This window comes from Sceloporus undulatus, chromosome 6, assembly GCF_019175285.1.
Source record: "Sceloporus undulatus isolate JIND9_A2432 ecotype Alabama chromosome 6, SceUnd_v1.1, whole genome shotgun sequence".
Taxonomy (NCBI): Eukaryota; Metazoa; Chordata; class Lepidosauria; order Squamata; family Phrynosomatidae; genus Sceloporus; species Sceloporus undulatus.
Genome location: NC_056527.1, coordinates 108,128,735 through 108,149,344, shown reverse-complemented (window position 1 = coordinate 108,149,344; position 20,610 = coordinate 108,128,735). Strand labels below are relative to the sequence as shown.

At 44.7% G+C, this 20,610-nt stretch overlaps 2 protein-coding genes across 8 annotated transcripts in view; one reads left to right on the top strand and one right to left on the bottom strand.

Annotated features, from left to right (window-relative positions):
• Positions 1 to 42: 42 nt before the first annotated feature.
• Positions 43 to 17,586, bottom strand: MAZ (MYC associated zinc finger protein). 5 transcript variants are annotated; one of them, XM_042471652.1, is made up of 7 exons: positions 17,457 to 17,586; positions 14,974 to 15,063; positions 9,130 to 9,920; positions 5,359 to 5,422; positions 4,952 to 5,123; positions 2,420 to 2,627; positions 1,218 to 1,349 (listed from the first exon to the last, which is right to left on the bottom strand). In XM_042471652.1, exons 1-6 carry the CDS (start codon positions 17,490 to 17,492, stop codon positions 2,440 to 2,442), a joined length of 1,341 nt encoding a protein of 446 aa, XP_042327586.1. In that variant the 5' UTR covers positions 17,493 to 17,586; the 3' UTR covers positions 1,218 to 1,349; positions 2,420 to 2,439. The 5 variants fall into 5 exon arrangements, with proteins under 5 accessions (XP_042327588.1, XP_042327585.1, XP_042327586.1 ...); XM_042471653.1 differs by having other exon boundaries at positions 14,974 to 15,060; positions 17,457 to 17,577; XM_042471649.1 differs by lacking the exon at positions 17,457 to 17,586 and adding an exon at positions 16,083 to 17,031 and having other exon boundaries at positions 14,974 to 15,060.
• LOC121932716 (major vault protein) overlaps positions 15,588 to 20,610 on the top strand; it is a 35,307-nt gene continuing 30,284 nt past the window's right edge. For all 3 annotated transcript variants that reach the window (XM_042471636.1, XM_042471633.1, XM_042471635.1), the window contains exon 1: positions 15,588 to 15,874. The gene's annotated coding sequence lies outside the window, so the exon portion shown is untranslated. The remainder of the gene's footprint in view (positions 15,875 to 20,610) is intronic.

The window sequence follows — 20,610 nt, the reverse complement described above, 5'->3', positions numbered from 1 at the left end:
GCACAGAAATAACCTATCAATAAACATACACATACGCACGAGTGTGGGTTTTGTTTTTCCTTCAATGTTTTTACTAAAATCTTTTGCTGTTCAGACATAGATCCAGAAAGGGTTTACAGAAGAGGGAAGAGGTCGAGGTAAAAGGGAAGGAACAAGGGGAGAGAGGATAGATGGACACTGCTTCATTACATTTTGTGTTAACAAAAACAAAAAAACACAAAGGGGGGGGGGGTTATTTTAAATGTCAAGGGATCTTTTTATATATATAATACAAAAAAGCGAGATTCTAACCCCAATCAGTGGGGGTTGCATGCAACAAGGAAGGTGTTCAGCGGGTGGGGGGCATCGATGCTTGGTGTGGAAGGCTGACACGCTTGGAACACTAACCACGAGAGAAGCGGAGGGAATGGAGCATTAAAACAGACACCGTGGAAGAATGAGGCACTGGGGCAAGGGAGGGACATCCAGAGCAGCTCCTCAGCAGAGGAATGGAGGACACTCCACTGCAGCCATGGAGGAAGACAGACCTTCTCTATTCCATTTCACTGCAGCTCCCTCCCTTCATCTGAACTCCAGGCACCTCTTATGCCCCCCGAGGCCTGATTCGTACCCCTTTCTAACTTCTCTGTGGGCACTACAACCTCTGTCAACCGCTTAACCCACACCCCATTATTCCCAGTTCTGGGCTCCCTCCAGCTGCAATGTCACTCCATAATTCTTTCCCACAGCTACCTCAGCCTTCAGCCCTCCCCTTTCTGATCCCAAATCAAACCTGTCTTTCTGTCCCACTGTCTCATTCTTTTTGTGTAGCTAATTTGGGGCAACGGGGTGCTGCTGGGATGAGCAAGAGACTTACGGTGACCAAGACTTGTAGCTGTTTCATTAGAGATAGGAACAGGAGGGGGTGCCTGGATTCCTGGGACTGCTTTGGGAGGAGGAGTTAGGGGTCATAGAGCAGAGGAGTCAATAAAATGAGGGCGCTCTCTGAATGCACACAAAGCCCTTCCATGGGTCTCTGAACAAGAGCTTCTGCCTTGGCTAGGCAAGTGCTTTCCTGGCCCCACTATTTTACGAGCACAGGCAGGGGAGAGAATGAATGAAACCACCATTAAATTAGAAACCCAAATATGGCCACTGCATATCCATCTGGGCTTGGAGGCTCCAGCTGCCAGTGAGGGAGAGGGATGGGACTGGGCAGGTGGACTTCTGCCTCCCTGCTCCCAGAAATCACCAGGGCTGTGTGGGGAGGGCTTGGCTCACAACCGAAGCTCCCTCCATGGGCAGCACCGTGACGGCAGCGGGAGGTGGGGCCGAGACGGCTGCCGCGAGGGGGCAGACCTCACCCGTACCTGTGGAGGAAGACAGATGCAGAAAGTCAAATGTGTGTCTCACCCTCAGGAGATGCATTCCATAATAAGACAAACATGTATCTGACCCCTCCACTGCCTTAAACTAGAATTTTGGGTAGAGAAACATTTGATTTCATGTGGTAAAGGAGGCATGGATGCAGCTGCCCCTCCAAAGTCCTATCTTCATCGACATCCCAAAGAAAGGTTCCCTCCCTAAAAGGCTAAAAAGGAAATGCCTTCATGAATATACATTTAATAAAGTAAGGCTAATCTGAAACTTCTGAGGCCTTCTACTGAAGACAATATAGAAATTCACTCAGATAATGAACATCTGGACAGTAGTTGCTGTCATTTTCCACAATAAAAGGCTTGATTCTCATAGGTTAGCTCCCTGCAGTGCATTCCATCACAGTTCTCCAGGTTGTATGAGGCAATCCAACACAAAGAAATACATTCATAAGAATGAATTAATCTGGAAAACGTTCCATTGTTCCCATCAAACCTCTTGGAAATTCATTAATGTACTCCAACCTCACAATCAGTGATATCTCAAAAACACCAGCTATGCATGTTATTCTGTGAAAGGCAAAGCCTCTAAATGTACAAAGGACCCCAAACAACTATCGGTATACTAGATCTGTTGCTAATCTCACTAAATGACTAGCGGCCCACATTCTTACTGTTCTTTTTGTTCAAATGAAGAAATTTCATTGCCTGCTGGTGTTTGGAAAACAATAGTTTCCCTTGGAATCTTATTTAGATAAATGAAACATTCAAAGGAATGTGTATGCCTTTTTAATTTTTCCCTCATGAAGTTCACATTCTCTCCTTTTATGATGGACCTGAAGAAGGAATCTCCTGAGTGACATATGAACACCTAAACCTAGAAAGACACTACAACATGCAGGCCCTGGAATGAGGTCAGAGAGATTCTAATTTAGGATGCAGCCGCCCCAGGGGAATTGGGGTTCTCCCTTCTTCCACTGAAAATACACTGACACCTTGATATCCTATGGGACAAAGGGGTACCCCCCTCCCCATCCCCTAGGACAGAAGGAAGTGGCTCTTGCCTGGTGGCCCGGCCAGCGTTTCACCGCAGCGGTTGGCCCTCAGTGGCCGCGGCCCCTTCTCCTGCGTGCGTCTGCAGATGCCCGTTGAGCTGAGCCGGGGTCTTGCAGTGCACGCCACACAGCTTGCAAAGGAAACGCTCCAGCCGCGGGGCGGCCAGTCCGTGGTCCTTGACCGCGTGGACCCTGAGGTAGGCCGCTGTGGTGAACCCTACGGGAGGGGGAGAAGGACAAAAACCAGCCAGGTCAGTGTCCAGACTAGTGAAAGTATATCCTAGTGTCCTGCAGTAATTAGCTATGCTTTACCCTGGAGGCGGCTGCGTCTTGACATCTAATGAAGAATCCATTGCAAGAAGCCTTCCTGATTAAGAGGCAGATTCTCCACCTCAGAGATGGCTCCATCTCACCACCAGACAAGCTATAGCTGTATGGACTGTAAACCCCCCCTACCCTCAGGGCAGCTGCATCTGGGCACTGAGGAAATCAATATAAGGAACTTATGTTTCTTAACACAAAAGAACAGAATTACAATCCTAGATCAGTAATATATAGATGAGATAAACTCACCAGATCATCCCACAACCTTTCCCTTATACCCTGTGCATCCTCACAGCAATTCTGTGCCCTGTCATCCATGTACTCTACAATACGGAATTCACTATGAACTCCTTAGAGTGATAATGGAATCCAGGCAGTGATTAATAATTAACAACTGTCCTATGCTTTTGAGAATTGAGATAAGAATGTGATAAGAATGTTGTTTTTAATATATGGGTAAAACATAAATAATAATGCACATTATTCCAAATACTATATCCAGGAGTTAAAGTGTGAATGAACTAAAAAAAAAAATTAAAATCCACCATGGCTTGTAATTTGTTTCTAATTAACCTGCATATTTTTCGGACAGGTTCAATTAGTGTTTTAAAAATATTAAATCAGTCAAAATAAAGCTGGATGTTGAGGATGGCAGGTGGATAAAGTTGGAACAGACACATTCACTTCAGAGATTAGCAAGCTCTCTTTTAGTAATTTTTAATTCTCTCAAGTGCATACATTTCTGTCTTTTCATTGGAGTGCATCTATACATCTACATGGGACATTAGCAATCCTGACAATTTACCACAATTCATGCCATATTTCACTTACAGTGACATCATTTTAAACTTGTAGCTAAATGGAACTAAGGAAATGCTTAGCTGTTTAAATGGAGAAAGACGCATTAGAAGCCAGTTGTCTTGCCCAGCAGTTTGCTTAATGGAGTCACAAGGTAAAATGGGAAGCTTGAACAAGAGCCATACACCAAATATTATGCATGATGTCTGATCACAAGACAGTTTTAACACACACACACACACACTTGTTTTAAAGGTATACTAAATAGCAGAATTGCAAGGCCTAACCTGCTATTCTCACCCAAAACTAGTTTGGTCCAAAATGAAAAGAATCATCCTTCCCTTCAAACTGGGACTGCTTCTTGTAAAACATACTGTTTAGCTTCTTACTATGATGAAATGAAACACGTGTCATGGATTAAAGCTTTTTGAGTGGCTAAGAATCCTTCTCGTTGTGAGGTTCTGTTGGATCAAATATCCCTACCAGAATGCTGGCTCTTTGCTGTGTTTCAGAAGCCCATTGATCCAATACAGTCACCTCTCCTCACATATCTGGGATCTGTGCCCTCGAATATTTTTGCAGGGACAACCTCTGCTATTTCCAAAGGCGCGTGTGGGGGCACGCCCCATTCAAACTTGTGAGGCTTGAATATGCACGAGCCTCCATTTTCGGGGGGGGGGGGGGAGAGACTGGAATGGATCCCCGCAAAAACGGAGGGCCAACTGTACTTGGTGAGTTGGGTAAGGAAGAGGACAGACCTGCACTTTTGACTGTTGTGCAGAAGGGGAAATTGTATTAGGAGTTATTTGCGTGACAAGTTACACTCCTTGAAATTTCACCTTTGACATAACTATTAAAGGTGCAGGAGCCTTGCCTGAGTTACACCAGCTACCACTTTAACCAAAACTGGCTCAGGTTTACCAGTAAACAGATTAGACAAACATAACTCTGGCTGCAACTGAGATAGTCTGGGCAGAAAACATCATCTGGGTGACCTGCAGCTATTAATTAATGCTGCTCTGTGCAGAGCAATCCTCTTGAAATCTAATGGTCCTAAACATGATGCAGAAACAATCCAGTTTGAGACTGCTTTAACTGCCCTGGTTCAATGCTAGGGAATTCTGGGATCAGTAGTTTTGTGAGACACTTAGCCTTCTGTCAGAGAGCTTTAGTGTCACAATAAAGTACAATTCCCAGGATTCCGTAGTACTAAGCCAGGGCTGTTAAAGCAGTTTCAAATTGGATTACTTCTACAGTGTGTTCAGGACCAATGGGATTTCTGAATTGAGCACTGAAACTTGCATTGAGCAGTACAGTGATTCTTCTAAAGTTCTTCAAGGAAAACCAACAGGTTATTATCTATTTATTTTGGTCTTCTCATCCCCAGATACACTTTTATACATAGCCCTATCCCCTTACCTTTGTTGCACAGTTCACAGACATGATTCGGTCCTTGGCTGTGTACTTTCATGTGGTCTGTGATGTAAGCAGCGCTCAGCATTTTTCCACATACATGACATGGCACCTTCTCCTCATGACGGACCGTGTGAGCACGCAGCCGATCCTTGGTGGCAAAAGCCGCCTCACAAGTCTGTTGAATCAGACAAAAGAAATAATGGGGAAACAACTTTTGTCTTCCGTGGCCCACTTCCCAAAGCAGCCACAGACTAAGGAACTTGGCAATTAAGAAAGTTCCTTTTTAGAAGATACTAGAACCAACCTCCTTCAACTAAGAAATTAAACACAAATTCTTGGTGGCAAAAGAAAAACAACCATGGTGAATGGCTAGAGTTAGCTACTGCTATATTGTCAATGTGGAAAGGTACCTCACATTTGAAGGGCCTCTCTGTCGAATGGACTTGCCGCACGTGGCTATTCAAATGGTCCGGCCTGCAGAAAGAACAATGCAAATAAGTTATATGGCGTTTTTCCCTTTTTTATTTCTCATAATAAAACCTCACTTTTCCTTCCAACTCTTATTACATTCATCCTTTAAACTGGCCATGGTAGACTTTACTGTCATACAAATCAAGGTCTTCCATAGAATCTGAAGTGCTATCATTAACATAAAGGAATTGGCTAGGACAGGACCTCCATTTTTTTTAAAGCCTGTCTTTTAACCCTTACAGATTAAGGTATTCAATGGGTACAGCTTCCTGTATCACTCCAGAGCAAACTGTACCTCTTGAATGCCAAATATCCCACAGCTGTTATAAGCTCAGTCATAATTCTGAGCAGATTCATAATTCTAAACTGCTCCCATACGCCATAATTCAAATATACCTTTATTGAGCCAGAATAGTGTAGCAAGTTGAATGCTGCACTACAAGAGTGGAGACAAGGGTTCAAATCCTCCCTTGGTCACTGGGTGGCCTTGGACAACTCACACTCTCAGCCTTAGATGAAGGCAAAGGTAAGGTAAACCTCCTTCTGAACAAATCTTACCAAGACCAAGCTAGTTCTGCCTTAAATTTAAAAAATGACTTAAATGTTTGGCTGACCGTGCAGAATCCTTTCTTGGGAATTCATCTGCTCAATGGTTGATTCATTAGTCCCACAGACAGAGCTACAGACGGGCACTAAGTGGGAAAACAGGTCTAGGAAAGCTGGCTATTGATTTTGTGTGCTTTCATGTTATCTCTGACTTATGGACACCCTATCACAGGGCTTTCTGGGCAAGATTTGTTCAGAAGCTTGCCTTTGCCTTCCTCCGAGGCTAAGAGAATGTGACTTGCCCAAGGTCACCCAGAGGGTTTCCATGGTTCAGTGGGCATCCAAATCTTGGTCTCCATAGCTGTAGTCAAGCACTTAAACCACTACATCACATTGGCTCTCTAAGCTGGTTAAACATAATGAAAGTTCATGCACTCCTGTTTAAAAGACCATCACATTTTCACAAAAGGTTAAAATATTTCAATTCTAAATGTATTGGTTCATGTTTTCTGGTGTAAATCAACTGTTTTCTTCTGCCCTCTTGTCCCACTTAGACTTTATATATGAAAATTTGATGGTTTTCATACAAGGGGAGCCTAAGATAATTTCTGAGTAAGCATAATCAGCTTAAGTGCCAACATGATGCTTTGAGCACCAGATGGCTAAGGAGACCAGGGTTTGAATCCTCACTGAGCCATGGAAACCCACTGGGTGACCTTGGGCAAGTCACACTCTCTCAGCCTCAGAGAAAAGCAAACAAATCTGAACAAATCTTGCCAAGAAAGCTCCATGATGGGCTCACCTTAGGGTTGCCATAACTTAAAGGCACACAGTAACCAGTTTGTTTAGAGAAATTTTCTATGCAGGGTGTTTTAATCTATCTCATTTCATGATAGGACTCTATAGTCTTTACGGTAATAAGAAACTCTCTCTCCCCCATTGGGTGTACATGTGTTTGTGTTCAGATCATACCGTCTTTCATAGTTTAAAGGCCCACTTTTCAAAATATAACATTTATATAGGAAAGTCCTAACGTTCTCAGGTGGCATTTTTAACTTGTTTTGACTCCCTTATTCTTCCAAATCAGAAACTTGAAACCAAACCTATGGTCTCTTATGGCTCTGAAATCAGGAAGGAAAATATCATTTCTGGTAGTACTGTAATAATAATAATAATAAACCAAACACAAAGAAATTGCCCACCATCAGCTCCACTATTTCATTTTTACATGGAGTTATTCCGAATTACAAACCTTAAGCACACCTTTTTCATGTCAAGAGTGTTACATCCCCCCCCCCCCCTTTGGATATGTTGATTTTCAAAGATGAAGGATGATGCTATGCTTAGCCCTTTTAGCTGCTGGGAAAATAATACAGGCAACTTTTGATATAACTCAGAAACTGGGAGAGAAACCTCATCAGACTATATATTTTTATTAAGTTTTGACAATTTTACTATTCTGTTTCCCCCTGCTCCTTTAATTGCCCATTTGTGACTGAAATCCTTGTGCAAAGGCCCATCATCCTTGAAAAACTAAGTCCTGCCAGAAAACCACAGGGGTTAAATACCTGTGCTACTGCGCACTATGTAAAAACTAGTTTTCAGCAGTGGGCTTCATCTTGCCCTCAGTGACCGGTTTCTGCCAAAAAAAATTGTCCCTTTAAAAAAACCTTTTCATCATGGAGGCTGTAGATCTGAAAATCAAGGAACAGGATGGACTAATAGGTTATGAAGATAGAGTACAAACTCAATGAAGAATCCCTACATCTTAAATCTGTAGTTTCTATTTAAATCTTAAAAGCAAGATGAGCTTACAAAAACCTGTTCAAAGTGGAGTTGTGTTTCTTGTACAATATATTCCTATACTTTTTAATTCGCTTCTAGGATAAACCACAACATTAAACTTATCCTTTATTATGCTAGTATCATCTGATTTCTTCCTTGCATCTACAGACGAAATAGTGGTGTGATTATTTCATCTACTGAAAATATTCCATGTTCCTAAAGGTTATTGGTTCTCTCACTTCAGTTCTGGTAGTGTAATAACATGTAGTAGGAAATATTTTGCAATAATCAAACACTGCCAGACTCAGCCAGCAGTGACCTGATACCATTGCTAAATAATTCTGCAAGAGTTTGGTTTTGAAAAGGTGGTATTTTTCTGCATAAACCAGGCTCAGGAACTATTGTTTGATCCAAGGACCTACTTAAATGAATAGAAACTGTGCATGGTCTGGTGCTTTCTCATTTTGCACCTTTCCAGTCTCCAGATGTGGGATTCCATATTCGTCTGCATTTCCATGTTGAAATAAACCCATACCTGTATATGAAAACCAGCATTTTATATTCCGTTAAAAAAATTGAAGAACACTAAAACAACAGAGTCCCACCTTTGCCTAAAGTGACATTGTTCAGGAAGGACTGTACTTTATGCTCCTTCTTCACGTTGAAGTTTGCTCTCAGATGGTAAATTTAAAGTGAGGGTATATAAATTAGAACTTGCTATATAGATTATTTTGTTGCTTTCCCAGTACCTTTTGAAATTCATCTGTTCTACTGTACAGGTTTTCTGAGGTTCTAAACTTATCTTTTAACATATGCCAAGACGTTCCAGGCCCAGCAAGAATCCTCTCCAAATAGCTGTAACTTAAAGGTAACCAAGAATTAAGATTTTTTGCTATTATAATCCAAAAAGATTAGTGTCAGGAATGTAAAAATGTTTTGATGTGAGTTACATGTTGCCAACTTTAAAATTAGTCAGTGTGGCACACTTTCAAAATATGTGTTTTCATCTGCTCACACACACTTATTTGTTCAGGTGCAAACAGAACTCTCAAGGAGGAAACACTGCTAAAAATGGAAATGGTGAGAGGTGGGACAGATTTTCCATGCACATCCCTGTTCTTGAAACTTCCTATACTACTATTTGTTGAGGTACCTTACCCAAATGCAGCCCCAGTGGTGAGGTGGAGGCGCTGCATGCAAGTTATGGGGTAGCAAGGGAGGAAGCCTGATAGGCTTATTACTGACCGATGATAAGTGTTGAAACAACTTTCTAATTCAAATAGCTTGTCTTGCCAGGAGGAAGCTGTCAGCCTCCTCGTTTAAGCCCTGCAACAACTCCCATTTGAACTACCTCCTTCTGTACCCTTGACTTCTCGTACCGGGAGAAACTCTTCCCACAGTGGCTGCAGATGTACGGCTTGTGCACAGCACCATCATGTGAACGAACGTGGTAGCTCATGCGATCCTTCCTCTTGAATCGCTGCTGGCAAACAGGACACTGGTAGGGCTTCTCATCTGAATGCGACAACTTATGCCGATTGAGATGGTAGACGTCCCGGAAGGCTTTCCCACACATTTCACATGCATGATTCTTCCGGATGCGTTTGCCTGATGCTGTAGTGGTCACCAGCCCAGCACCTGACCCTGCAGTGTTTCCTCCACCCTCAGCAGGGGAAGGGGTTGCTTGGGTTGTACCACCAATGGCAGAAACACTAAGCAAGCTGAGGGGAACCATGGTGGGCATCTTCATGGTGGTGGGCCCAGAACGAGAAGCTTTGGCTCCTGTGTGAATGGCTTCATGGCGTCGCAGGTTATAGCCATTTTTGAATTCTTTTGCACACAGAGAACAGATGTAGGGACCTTTGCTCTTCTGCTTCTTCTGGGCCTCACTTGCCTGAGGTGTAGTAGCAGCTGCCTGGGAGGTTGGGGCTTGGGTGTTTTGAGAGGATGGTGCTACCTGGCCACCTCCACCCTCGGAAGCAGAAGGCTGCTGCTGTTTCAAGGCAGCCGTGTCTACTGTGGAAGCAGCTGGTGCAGAACCAGTGGCAGCAGCAACCACAGCAGCAGCAGCTGCTGTTTCCTGGGCTGCAGCCAAGACAGGTAGGAGGTCCACTTGGAGGGACTCAGCAGTGGTAGCTGTCTGCTGGGGAGGAGCTGTGGTGGTGGCAGTCTGGAGAGAAAAAGAGAGTGTGTAATTGAGAAATAGTGCGATGAACCAAACCTGAGCACTTGTTGTATTCTAGCAACATGGTGGGGGGAGGAGAATGGTAAATTACCACTTCAAAAGCAAACCTCATTTATTTAATAATCTAGCTAGAAATCATCCTAAGAAAAAAATAAAAAGGGACTGGCTAAAACATTATTTAGTTTATGGAATAGGACTCAAAGCAAATTTAGAGATTTTAGCATATTATTTGTATTCACCTGTGTATGCAGTGTATTTTCTCAGTGCATCACTTCATTTTATATTCTCCACCGCTTAAAACTATGCTGATGGTTTGTCTCATAAGGAGAAATCAATGATCAAATTACCAGTAAATTTTATCAATGGGAACCAACGAAGTATGAGAAACAACACCAGCACGTGTGCAATACCAATGGAATAAGACCAGTAGTCCTTTTACCTATCACAGGGCAGAAAGGGGAGTTCTTACAGGGGCAAAAGGAATGAAGAACAAATGTACTGAGAGGCATCCCTGACTTTCCAGCAAACATATCCTCTCCCAACTCCCCTACATTTGCTCCATGCAAGATGCCACTGAGAAATTACAACATGCATATAAAGGAAGGCAAATATGTGAGACGAACTTCTTCCTATTGTTGATATTAGTTGAAGTTTAGTTAGAAAGCAAGCTGCACCTTGCTGTGCTCTCTGGAACTGTTCAACTTTCTCCTTGAAATTGGCCTGGTGTAAGTATCTAGCTGTTGAAATGATTATACAAAGTGAAAATGTAAATAATGCCAAGGTGACATATCATATCTTAATGAACAGAAGGCAGAATTACTAACATGCCTCAGTGGTCCTTGTAGGAGGGTTGAATATGGATATATCACTACATATTGGAGATGCAGTGTAAAGTGGCTAGAAACACTCACCACCTCCTGTGAATATTTGTTTGTGATTTAGGCTGAAGAGCTGCTTAGGGTTGGAGAAGTCTACTTTTGCAAAGAGGCCAGGTTGCCATTGTACAGCTAAATGAATACTTTAGCATGCTTTAGTGCATTTTAAAAATTGTGAGCTAATGTTCTGCAAGCAATTTGCCCCCACCCTACACTCATGACATAATGCAGTACCACCAAACTCAAAGTGGTAGAAACTTCACACTAATTCAAACCCAGTTTTCTAATTGTTGCATAAACATTCATTCACATTTAAGAGATTTTATTCAGAGTCCTTTTTCTGCCCCTAAGGCAAATATGTTTATATGTCAGCATACAGAATGCATTAACCAAGCATGAGTGTGAAATACCTGTTGATCTTTTAACTGGCACTAAAGAGAAAGAATCTTAGGATGTGTGCGTTTTAACAGCACACCTCCAAAGTGGCCAGAAGCTGCTTCATTAGGCCTGTCTATTTTGATCCTTAATCTGGATTATGTACATTTTATCTTTTTGTGTGATTTTAATGAGATCTCCACTCTAACCATGAATGCCTAAGGATGTGAATGGTGTGAGAATCTCTAAAGGTGCCAGAACTGAACACTTATGGACCTCTTCAGAATGACTTAAGGATGTTGCTGACTCATAGAAACAAGACGTCCGAACATTTGGCATAAGGATCTTGTAGATAATAGTTTGTTCTTAATACTTGCTAAAAATGCTTACAACACTGTGAAAAGAAATTACATGGTTGAAGGAAAATGTGTTCACACTTATTAAATTCAAGGGAAATGTTCAATTTAAAAAATGAATTCCAATGAATATATGTAGGCTGACAACATCATCAGATTAAGCCATTTAACATGAGGCCTTTTTATACACACACACAATTTTTAAGGATACATCTTCACAGCACAAGAGATGGTATTGCTGAGAAGCTACTACATATTAGTTATACTCCTGATGTAAAGTGACATCCTAGGGAAAAATAGTTAAGATATTTGGTACTGAAGCACTTATTTAGAAGACAATGCTCCATTATTCTAGTGTTTGCTCCCATTTCCCAATAGGCAACAAGGAAGAGGAACTACCTCACTGAGGTGATAATCTTCCTTTTAACACATAGACACGGGCAGACAAGAAATAGAATATGCCATGTCATCATCTATAGTAAAAAGCAGAGAAGATACACTTTGATCTAGTCATCAAATTAAGAAAACTGGAAAAGCTTGAATTAAAAATCCTGTCTAGCCATGAGCTTATGATCACGGACAAAATGATGTATGCAGCCAGATGCTAACAAATTTACTTAGAAAGTAAGTCCCACTGGGCTCTGCAAGGTTAGCTTCCAAGAAACCCACATATGCAACTGCAGTCTCAGTACACTAGGCACTAAAATGGACCAAGCAATGTTATACAAATGCAGAAAAAAACATGATCACAAAGAATGACATAACCCATTTTTGACTGAAACACTTCACACAGAAATCTCTCTTCTATTTCTCTAAAAAAATCCCAGCTTTCTTAGTTATGCTACTTCACAGTGTTTCGGAGCAAATGGGTATCAAACAAGCTTCTGCCTCCCTTTTCAGGCTCTGAGCTGGAGGGCAGAGGGTTTGCCCCTGTCAAAGACAAACTTGCAAAAAGCAGAGATGCTCCACATCCTTCCACTGCAACCAGACAGACAGAGTAGGAGCACAAATGTTTGCTTTATCCCTGACAATAATTATCTGGCGGGTTAAAAAAAAAAGTTCAGCACTTACCAGCCACTTAAAAGTCTTAATTGCCTAGTAACAACAAAAATCAGAGAGCAAAGAGGACTGGTAACATCCAACAGAAGGGACATAGAGAAGAGACAGTCTCAGGATGTTTAAAAAGATGACTTTATTTGTTAAAATAGGAATAAAATAAGAATAATTGTGTTTTTTAAATACTATGAGACTTTGTCTCTTCTTTACAGCGACAAGAACAGTCACACACCTCAGTTCTCCAAATGGTGCAGAACATGGCAGCCAGGCTGGTCACTGGTGCTCCCAGGACCAGCCATATAACACCGGTTTTAAAAGATCTCCATTGGCTGCCCATCCGCTTCCGAGCTCAATATAAGGTGTTGGTAATTACCTATAAAGCCCTAAATGGCTTGGGCCCAGGGTACCTAAAGGACCGCCTCTCCCCGTACATTCCGCCTCGCACCCTCAGAACGTCTGGGCAGCAGCTACTGAAGGTGCCTGGGGCTAGGTTAGTCTCCACTTCTCGGAGGACGTTTTCCACAGCTGCCCCAGCCCTTTGGAATGCGCTGCCCACAGAGCTCCGCTCGTCTACTACCCTGGCCCAATTTAGGAAGGACCTTAAAACCTTCCTATTCCAACAGGCATTCCCCGAATAAATATCCTGCGGGCCTCCCTCCTCTTTCGTGGCCAAGAGGTTGGGCTATGGGGCTTTTACTGTTGGTTTGTTTTAGGGTGCATTTTTATGTGTATTTTAATATGTTTGTAGTTGATGTATTTTAATCTGTTGTAAGCCGCCCTGATCGGAGGAAGGGCGGCATATAAATAAAAATTTTATTATTATTATTTATTTATTATAACCGCGGAACGAATTAATTTCGTAACCCGGGGTACCACTGTATGTTCTTGGCTGTAGCATTCGTGTGAACAGCAAGAAAATAGAGAAATGTTTCCAGTGGCTGATTCTTACAGTGAAACTCACTTCCTCTGGTAAAGGTTTATTAATGTCAAAAGACACAGTAAAATTTACATTGGCATTTTGAAGTCTAGAATTGGTGAAACACAAGACTGATTTAGGCTGAAATTTTATGGCCCGTTACAGACGGGCCTTTAAGTACGGACTCAGTCCGTACTAGGGTTAAAAAGGGGTGTCACTTCCGGACGCCCCTAACCCTAGTACGGACTGAGTCCATACAAAATGGCGGCTCCCATTCCATATGGGGGCCGCCGTGACGTCACGACTGCGCCGCCTCTATACGGGGCGGTATGGACGTGACGTTGTCGCTCCATGCCAGGGCGCTTAGTGCACCCTTTCCACGGAGCAAGAAGGAGCTCCGTTTCAGAGCTCCTTCCTGGTTTGCGTCACTGGGCGCAGCCTTTAGATGGCTGTGCCCAGCAACGCAAGGGAGAAAGGGGCCAAGCGATCCCTTTCTCCTCCTCCCCGACGCCGCAGGGCTTCAAGCCCCAAGGACACCCCTTTCCAGGCTGCGGGGAAGCGGCCTTTTGCCGCTTCCCCGCAGCCTGGAAAGCAGCGGATCAGGGCCTCGGAGGCTGCCGGTCTGGCAGCTGAGGCCCCGATACACCAGGGAAAGCAGCGCCTACAGGCCGCCTCAAAGGGGCGGCCTGTAACGCGCCTATGCTTCCTGACAGTGAATGTGGCTGGACTGACTTATAAGTAAATATACATAGGATCATCAGTACACACTGGACATTTTAAAAAATAGTTTTAAATAGTTACTTTCCCAACTGGCAACAAAAATAAACTTATAAATCCATATGCAAAGGGATCTTGTAGCATTAATCGCACCTTTGTGATTAAATGAGCATCCATACATTTGAGGAAGTTGACCACGTTTATGAAAGCTGATGCTACCGACATCTTCTTTTCCTCCATCAGTCTCAAAAGTGCTACAAGACTCATTTGCATACATGTTCCAGACTTACATGGCCCTCTCTCCTAATTCTACCTTTATATATATATGTATGATGGGGGGAAAGAAAAATGTGCAGCTATCCTGGGAAACAGTATAGTTGCTCTTTTCTTTAAGGTGGCATAAACTTAAGTGTTATCTGATTAGAGATTTGGATGGGTGCTGATTTCTTGCAACACAGCACAGATTGCATACTTGCTTCAAAATTCTGCCTCAGACTTAATAGGATGAGATGGGATTTCAGAGTGTTAATCCCACCAATGTCAATAATGAAATTATATGACTTCAAATACTGTATTTGCGAACAGCTACAGCAAAAACTACAGCGATTTTTAAAAGAATACGTACAGTGGACAATCCCTTAGAGGCAGAGATAATTTATCTACACAAATGTGGTCTCCAGCACTGAGATGATTGTTTTCAAAGGAGTCCAAGGCTCTCCATTTGTTGCTCAGACAAAGCTCACCTGGAAGGGGTTTTGATTGCAGCCCTGAGCAGCAAAAAACCTGGACTGGATTTCGGTCCCAACCTGCAGAGGGTTCTGAGTATGACTCTGCTAAAGACACAAAAGAAATGAGATCAGGCAACCTTTGTAGGACAACAACCCTCTCCCTATCCCAAAGCGAGGTGGGAGATGGTGGCTACTGATATCTTTGAGGAAATAAAGTTAAAAGATAGTACGAAATGAAAACAGTGACAACAGAAAGTAAAAATAAAAGGTTATTCAACAGAGAATCTTTGATTTAAACTGTGAGAAAATGGTTTAATGTATAAAATACAGTGTATTAAATAAGGTAGTGCAATTTGGGAAGGGTAGGGAAGAGCACACAGCCTTAAAGTTCAGGTTCCTGATTATAACACAGAAGCGAGTATGAAAGAAGAACCAATCTGGCCTATTACAGGAAGGGACAATTATTTTGGAAGAACTTTTCGACCTGATATGCATGTATACTGGGAAGGGAGGAGAACGTAGGGGTGGCTAGAGAAGCCTATCTCAAAAAGGAAAGGCCCAGGGCCTGGCGGTGCACCACCCACAAAGAGGAAATCCTGGGCAGGAGGAAGAAGCACTAGGAGAGGGAGGGACACAGCAGGCGAAAGAGGAGAGCGCCAGGGCAAAGGCCAGGTTGTCTTTCTGGAGAGATACCTGAAAGGAGGAGTGACTGGGGTCCACAGGGTCATGGGTTTAAAGAGTAAATTGTCTATATGGGAAGTGTAATGTCAAAAGAAGGGGCTCCATTGGGTATGGAAGGTTAGTTCAATGAAGGAAACATAAGGTAGCGTATGCATATACATGGGAAGTATTAAGTGCAGCAAGGCCCTGTTAAGAGCCAAGCAAAATCTGGCCACCCAGCTGCATTCACAGTAAGGTAAGAGCAAGTATAATCCAAGGTAATTTACTATTCTTAATTATCTGTAGGTAATGTTTCTCTATCATAGTTTTAACCAGCTGTGGGTGACGGGGGGGGGGATCCTTCCTGAATTTTCTTACCACAAGAAGCAACCCAACAACCCACCCTCAAAGTGTTCACACACACAGGAATAGGTGGGCAAACAGGTGGAAAATGCACACTACACCTGCTGGCACCAAAATAGGCTGTAGTATCGTGGCTGCTTCCTACTCTGTGTGTGGGAACAGGAGGGGAAGTAGACCCCCAGGGCCAGAAAAGAGCAAGGCAGCCTCTGATGGCGGAGGGGACGAAGATGGCCCAGTCCAAACTGGGGTGGGTTGAAGGAACCTCTAGGGCTACGGCTTTTTGTGTGAGGGGGGTGGCAACACCGTTTGGAAGAGGCCATCTTTGCTTTTGGGCAGGAGAGGTGAAAGAGGCGGTTTACGCGCCTGTGGGAAGGAGTTGGTTACACACGTGTGGAAGAGACAGTTACACACAAGTGGGAAAGAGGTGGCTACAGGCCTGTGGGAAAGGGAAGGTTACACGCTTGTGGGAAAGAGGCCATTGGACGAGTGTAGTAAAAAGGTGGCTACAAGCGTGTGGGAAAGAGGCAGTTACACAAGTGTAGTGAAAAGGTGGTGGTTACATGTGTGTGGGAAAGAGGCGCTTAAACGGTTGTGGAAGAATTGTTTAGATGTGTGGGAAAGGTGTTTACACACTTGTGGGAAAGAGTTAGTTAGATGCAAATGGAAAAGAGACAGTTACATGTGGGCGGGAAAGAGGCCCTTAGACAAGCTACAGGCACGTGGGAATGAGGCGATGGTTGTGGAAGAGTTGCTTAGACGCGTGTGTCTGGGAGAGAGGCGATTGCACACATGTGGGAGGGGGCTGGACCCTTGTGGAAAAGAGAGTTAAGTGTGTGTGAGAATGGTGTCTACACGTGAGCGGGAAAGAGGCGATGGCGTTGTTTAGGCGCGTACGGGAAAGAGGAGTCCCGAGGCGCAGCGAGTGTGTCCCGGGGAGACATGGGTCTCTTTTGGGGGGAGGCAAGGATCTCTAGGAGCGGGTAGAAGGTAAGGCTGGGGGCATGGCGAGCGCGAGGGGGAGGTGACCGTTGGAGGAGAGGAGGAGGAGGCGAAGAAGCAGCAGCAGCAGCGCCAGGCGCGGGAGGGAGGGAGGGTCTGGGCGAGGCGGCGTCAAAGGGGGGAGCGCAGGAGGCAGCGAGAGAGGGAGGCAGCTGGGCGGAGGGAGGTGACCGTTGGGGCAGCGCCAGGAGGAGGAGGAGGAGGAGGAGGAGGGAGGGAGGACGGGGGGCAGCGCAGCGGAGGCCGAGCGGCGCGTGCCGAGGGCGCCCTGCCGCCGCCGCTTCCTCTCCTGCCCCGCGCGCGCCAGGCCCCCTCCCGCTGGGATTCCCGAGGGGAGGGGCGGGGCAGGGAGGGTGTGAGCGGGAGCAGCCCAGAGTTCCCTCTCTCGCTCTCTCGCTCTCCTTCCTTCCCGGCTCGCGCTCCCCCCGCCCCACTTTTTTCTTTTGGAGGGAGAAGGAGGAGGAGGAGGAGGTTACCTGGAAGATGAAGCTGCTCCAGTTGCTCGGGTCCATGGCGGCGGCGGCGGCGGCGGCAGCACAGAGCGGGGGAGGGGGGAGGAGGAGGAGGAGGGGGCGCCCGCGAAAGAGAGAGAGAGAGAGGAAGGGGGGGTCGGGAAGGGAGGGGGAGCGAGCGGGGAGCAGCAGCAGCGACGTCGCGCGGGCGGGGGGAGTGAGGTGGGAGGGGGGAAGAGCGCGAGCGAGGAGGAGGAGGCGGCAGCGGCGCCAGGAGGACTCGGCGCGCACGCTGATTGGCTCGCTACGCTGCGCGCGGAAGGGCGTGCGCGCCCTCGCTCGCTCCAACACCAGCCCCCCCGCCTCCTCCTCCTCCTCTTCTCCGGAGTTTTTTCTAGATGGGAGGGGGAGAGTGGAAAAGAGGAGGCGGGCAGCGATTGGGTGGGGCTGCCGAGGCTCGCTCCCGAAGCTCGCGCGCACACGGCCCCCCTCCCCTCCCCCGCCAATGTCTGGTGATTGCTGATTGGGCGCTGCGACCGCAGGGCTTCTTTCTTTTCAAAGGAGCAAGCGGATTGGCTCGAGCTCATGCGCGGGCACGCGCGAGTAACGGTTGCCTGGCGCTCGCTCTGTCGCCTCCCCGTTAGTTGTTCTTTTAGTGACACACCGCCTCCTCTCACAAAATGGCCGCCAGGGTTGCTCTCCCTCAGTCTATATATATTAGAGGATATATTTATTATTTAATATATATATATTAAAAGCCCACAATTTGCTGTATAGACTCTATATAGCAAATTGTGGGCTCTTAAAAAAATCTCTCCTCTCAACAGAGCTCAACGTTTCACCCACTTTGTCAGTATAGACCTTTATGGACAATATAATGTGAAACATTTTTTAAAAAGGAATTTTTAAGTCAGCCCACTTAAACGAACGTCATAATTCCCCTTTTTAAAAGGAGTTTCTCACTATATTGCCTCTACACGTCCGCAGTATAAGACATGGCTAGGCGGGGAAAATGTAGAGCTCTGTTAAAAGTTTACTTTTTTAATGTACATTTTTCAATTTTTGTTTTTGGAGAGGGAAGAGACAATGTAGTAGATTAGCATGACATCAAACAAGCAGAAGAAACCTCAACAAAGAACAATTAGCAATGGTATGAGACATAGGTCCAAAACACACTGCGGAAATAATCCAGTTTGAGACCGCTTTAACTGCCTTGGCTCAGTGTTACAGAATCCTGGGATTTGCAGTTTGTTGTGGCACCAGAAAAGGCTAAACATCTCACAAACACTACAGTTCCTAGAATTCCCTGGCATTGAGCCAGGGCAGTTAAAGCCGTCTCAAACTGGATTACAGTACTTCTACAGTGTGTTTGGGACCATAGTTTTGCCAGCAGTGCTAGAGAATATTCTAAACAAATGCTAAGTGTCATCATTGGAAGGGGAACCAAATGTATCTTTCCATAAGTCCACTTGAGCAGCTGGAGAATGCAGTGGCAACCAGTGATCCTAAATAAATTTTGACCAGTCGTCACAGAATGTGTCTTGTCTAGTGTGTGACAGTTTCTTATTGTGAAGGACCTCTGTTATGAGCTTATAAAGGAGGAGGTGCATCCTGTATCTCAACAGCATGGAAAAGCTTTACTGTGAGACAACTTCTGAAGCTGCCTCAAGGAACCGGAAATGTGAATTTTACTCAGGCTTGGTTCTGACTTCAGCATTGTTGGATATGAACCTTACATTTTTTCTTAACATTCTTAAACTTGTTAAACCTGTTACCAATTTTCTATAACCTTCTGCCTTGCAGGAGTTTGAGAATCCTGTTTTAAAGCAACCACAAAATGCAAGTTCATTGTGCGCATGTTACCTATGTGCTGCTGGGCAACACAGGACATGTCTTTTGGTTATTTTCCTTCCACAAGAATTGCATCGATGAAAGGATGAAATACCAGACTGCTGAGAGGTGGTGGTGAAGATAAAAGCTTACAAAGCTGACAGTAAAAAGCGTTATACAATTAAAATGACCATCAGATTGACATTAGGAATTGATAACGTAACTTGATGCGTATTTAGTCAAACAGTTTTTGGAACTGGCCTGAGCAGCTGTCAGTTGTGGCCCTGCAGCCCTATCCTATGTGTATTTAGTGGCTTGCCTGCATGAACTGAGAACAGCTACATCTTGACAAAATGCAGGCTTGTGACTAATATCGTCATAATTGTATTTCTTGTGTGGGTTTTTTTAACCTTTTATCTGACGATGCCAATGGAGCTTTGCAAGCTGCCACGTGTATTTTGTGCATTTTGGTTGGCCCAATAAAGGTCATCACTTGCTTTGTGAACTTTCCATATTATTGTACAATAGATTGGGAAAAGGTACTAAGTACTGTGCTATTCCAAGTACATAGCTCTGCTCTGGGCCCCACACAGACTCCAACTCCCAGAATTCCATAGCCTTGAGCCAGAAGAGTTAAAGCGCTGCCAAACCGGGTTATTATTTCCCCAGTGTGGATGCAGTCCAAGTGCACAGCAAGCTTTTAGTCCTAAAAAAGTGTTTGTTCAGATATAAATCCCATTATGTTCAACAGGGTTTAGTCACAGGTAGCTATAGCTATGGATGGCAGCAGTCTTTGGGGCTTCTTCTGAGGCAGCGTCGCAGATGAGGTCTGCGCATGATAAGAGGTTACGTAGCGGGTCTGGACAAGAGGAAAGGAAACAAAATGGCTGCCAGATGAGGCACCAAAAAAAGGCTGCAACAATAACAACAATGGCGCTTCACTGGGTGTTTCTCATCCAGTTTTCTCTCAGTTGGCCATGTCTTCTGTAGATTAAAGGCGACAATTATATTTTTATTTTTAAAAAAAAACATTTTAAACTTGCGCAGTTTTGCAAGCTAATTTCTTCAATGCGCATGCGTAGTTTTAAAAAGAGAAAGTGCGCATGCGCTTTGGGAGTAAATGGGTGCGCTGTGAAAAACAATGCGCTCGTGCGCAGTGAGGCTCCCTGGGACTGACGTGACTCTGTCGGGCGCGCGCGTCCGGGCAGAGGCTCCTGTAAATAAAATCAGCGCGCATGCGCCTCTAATAGTTTGCAGTTCGAAGCTAAATAGGTGGCTCCGAGCGCCTCCGCGGCAAGAGGCCGAGAAAGGACTGTTGTGCGCATGCGTCGTCCATGCAGGGAGACTG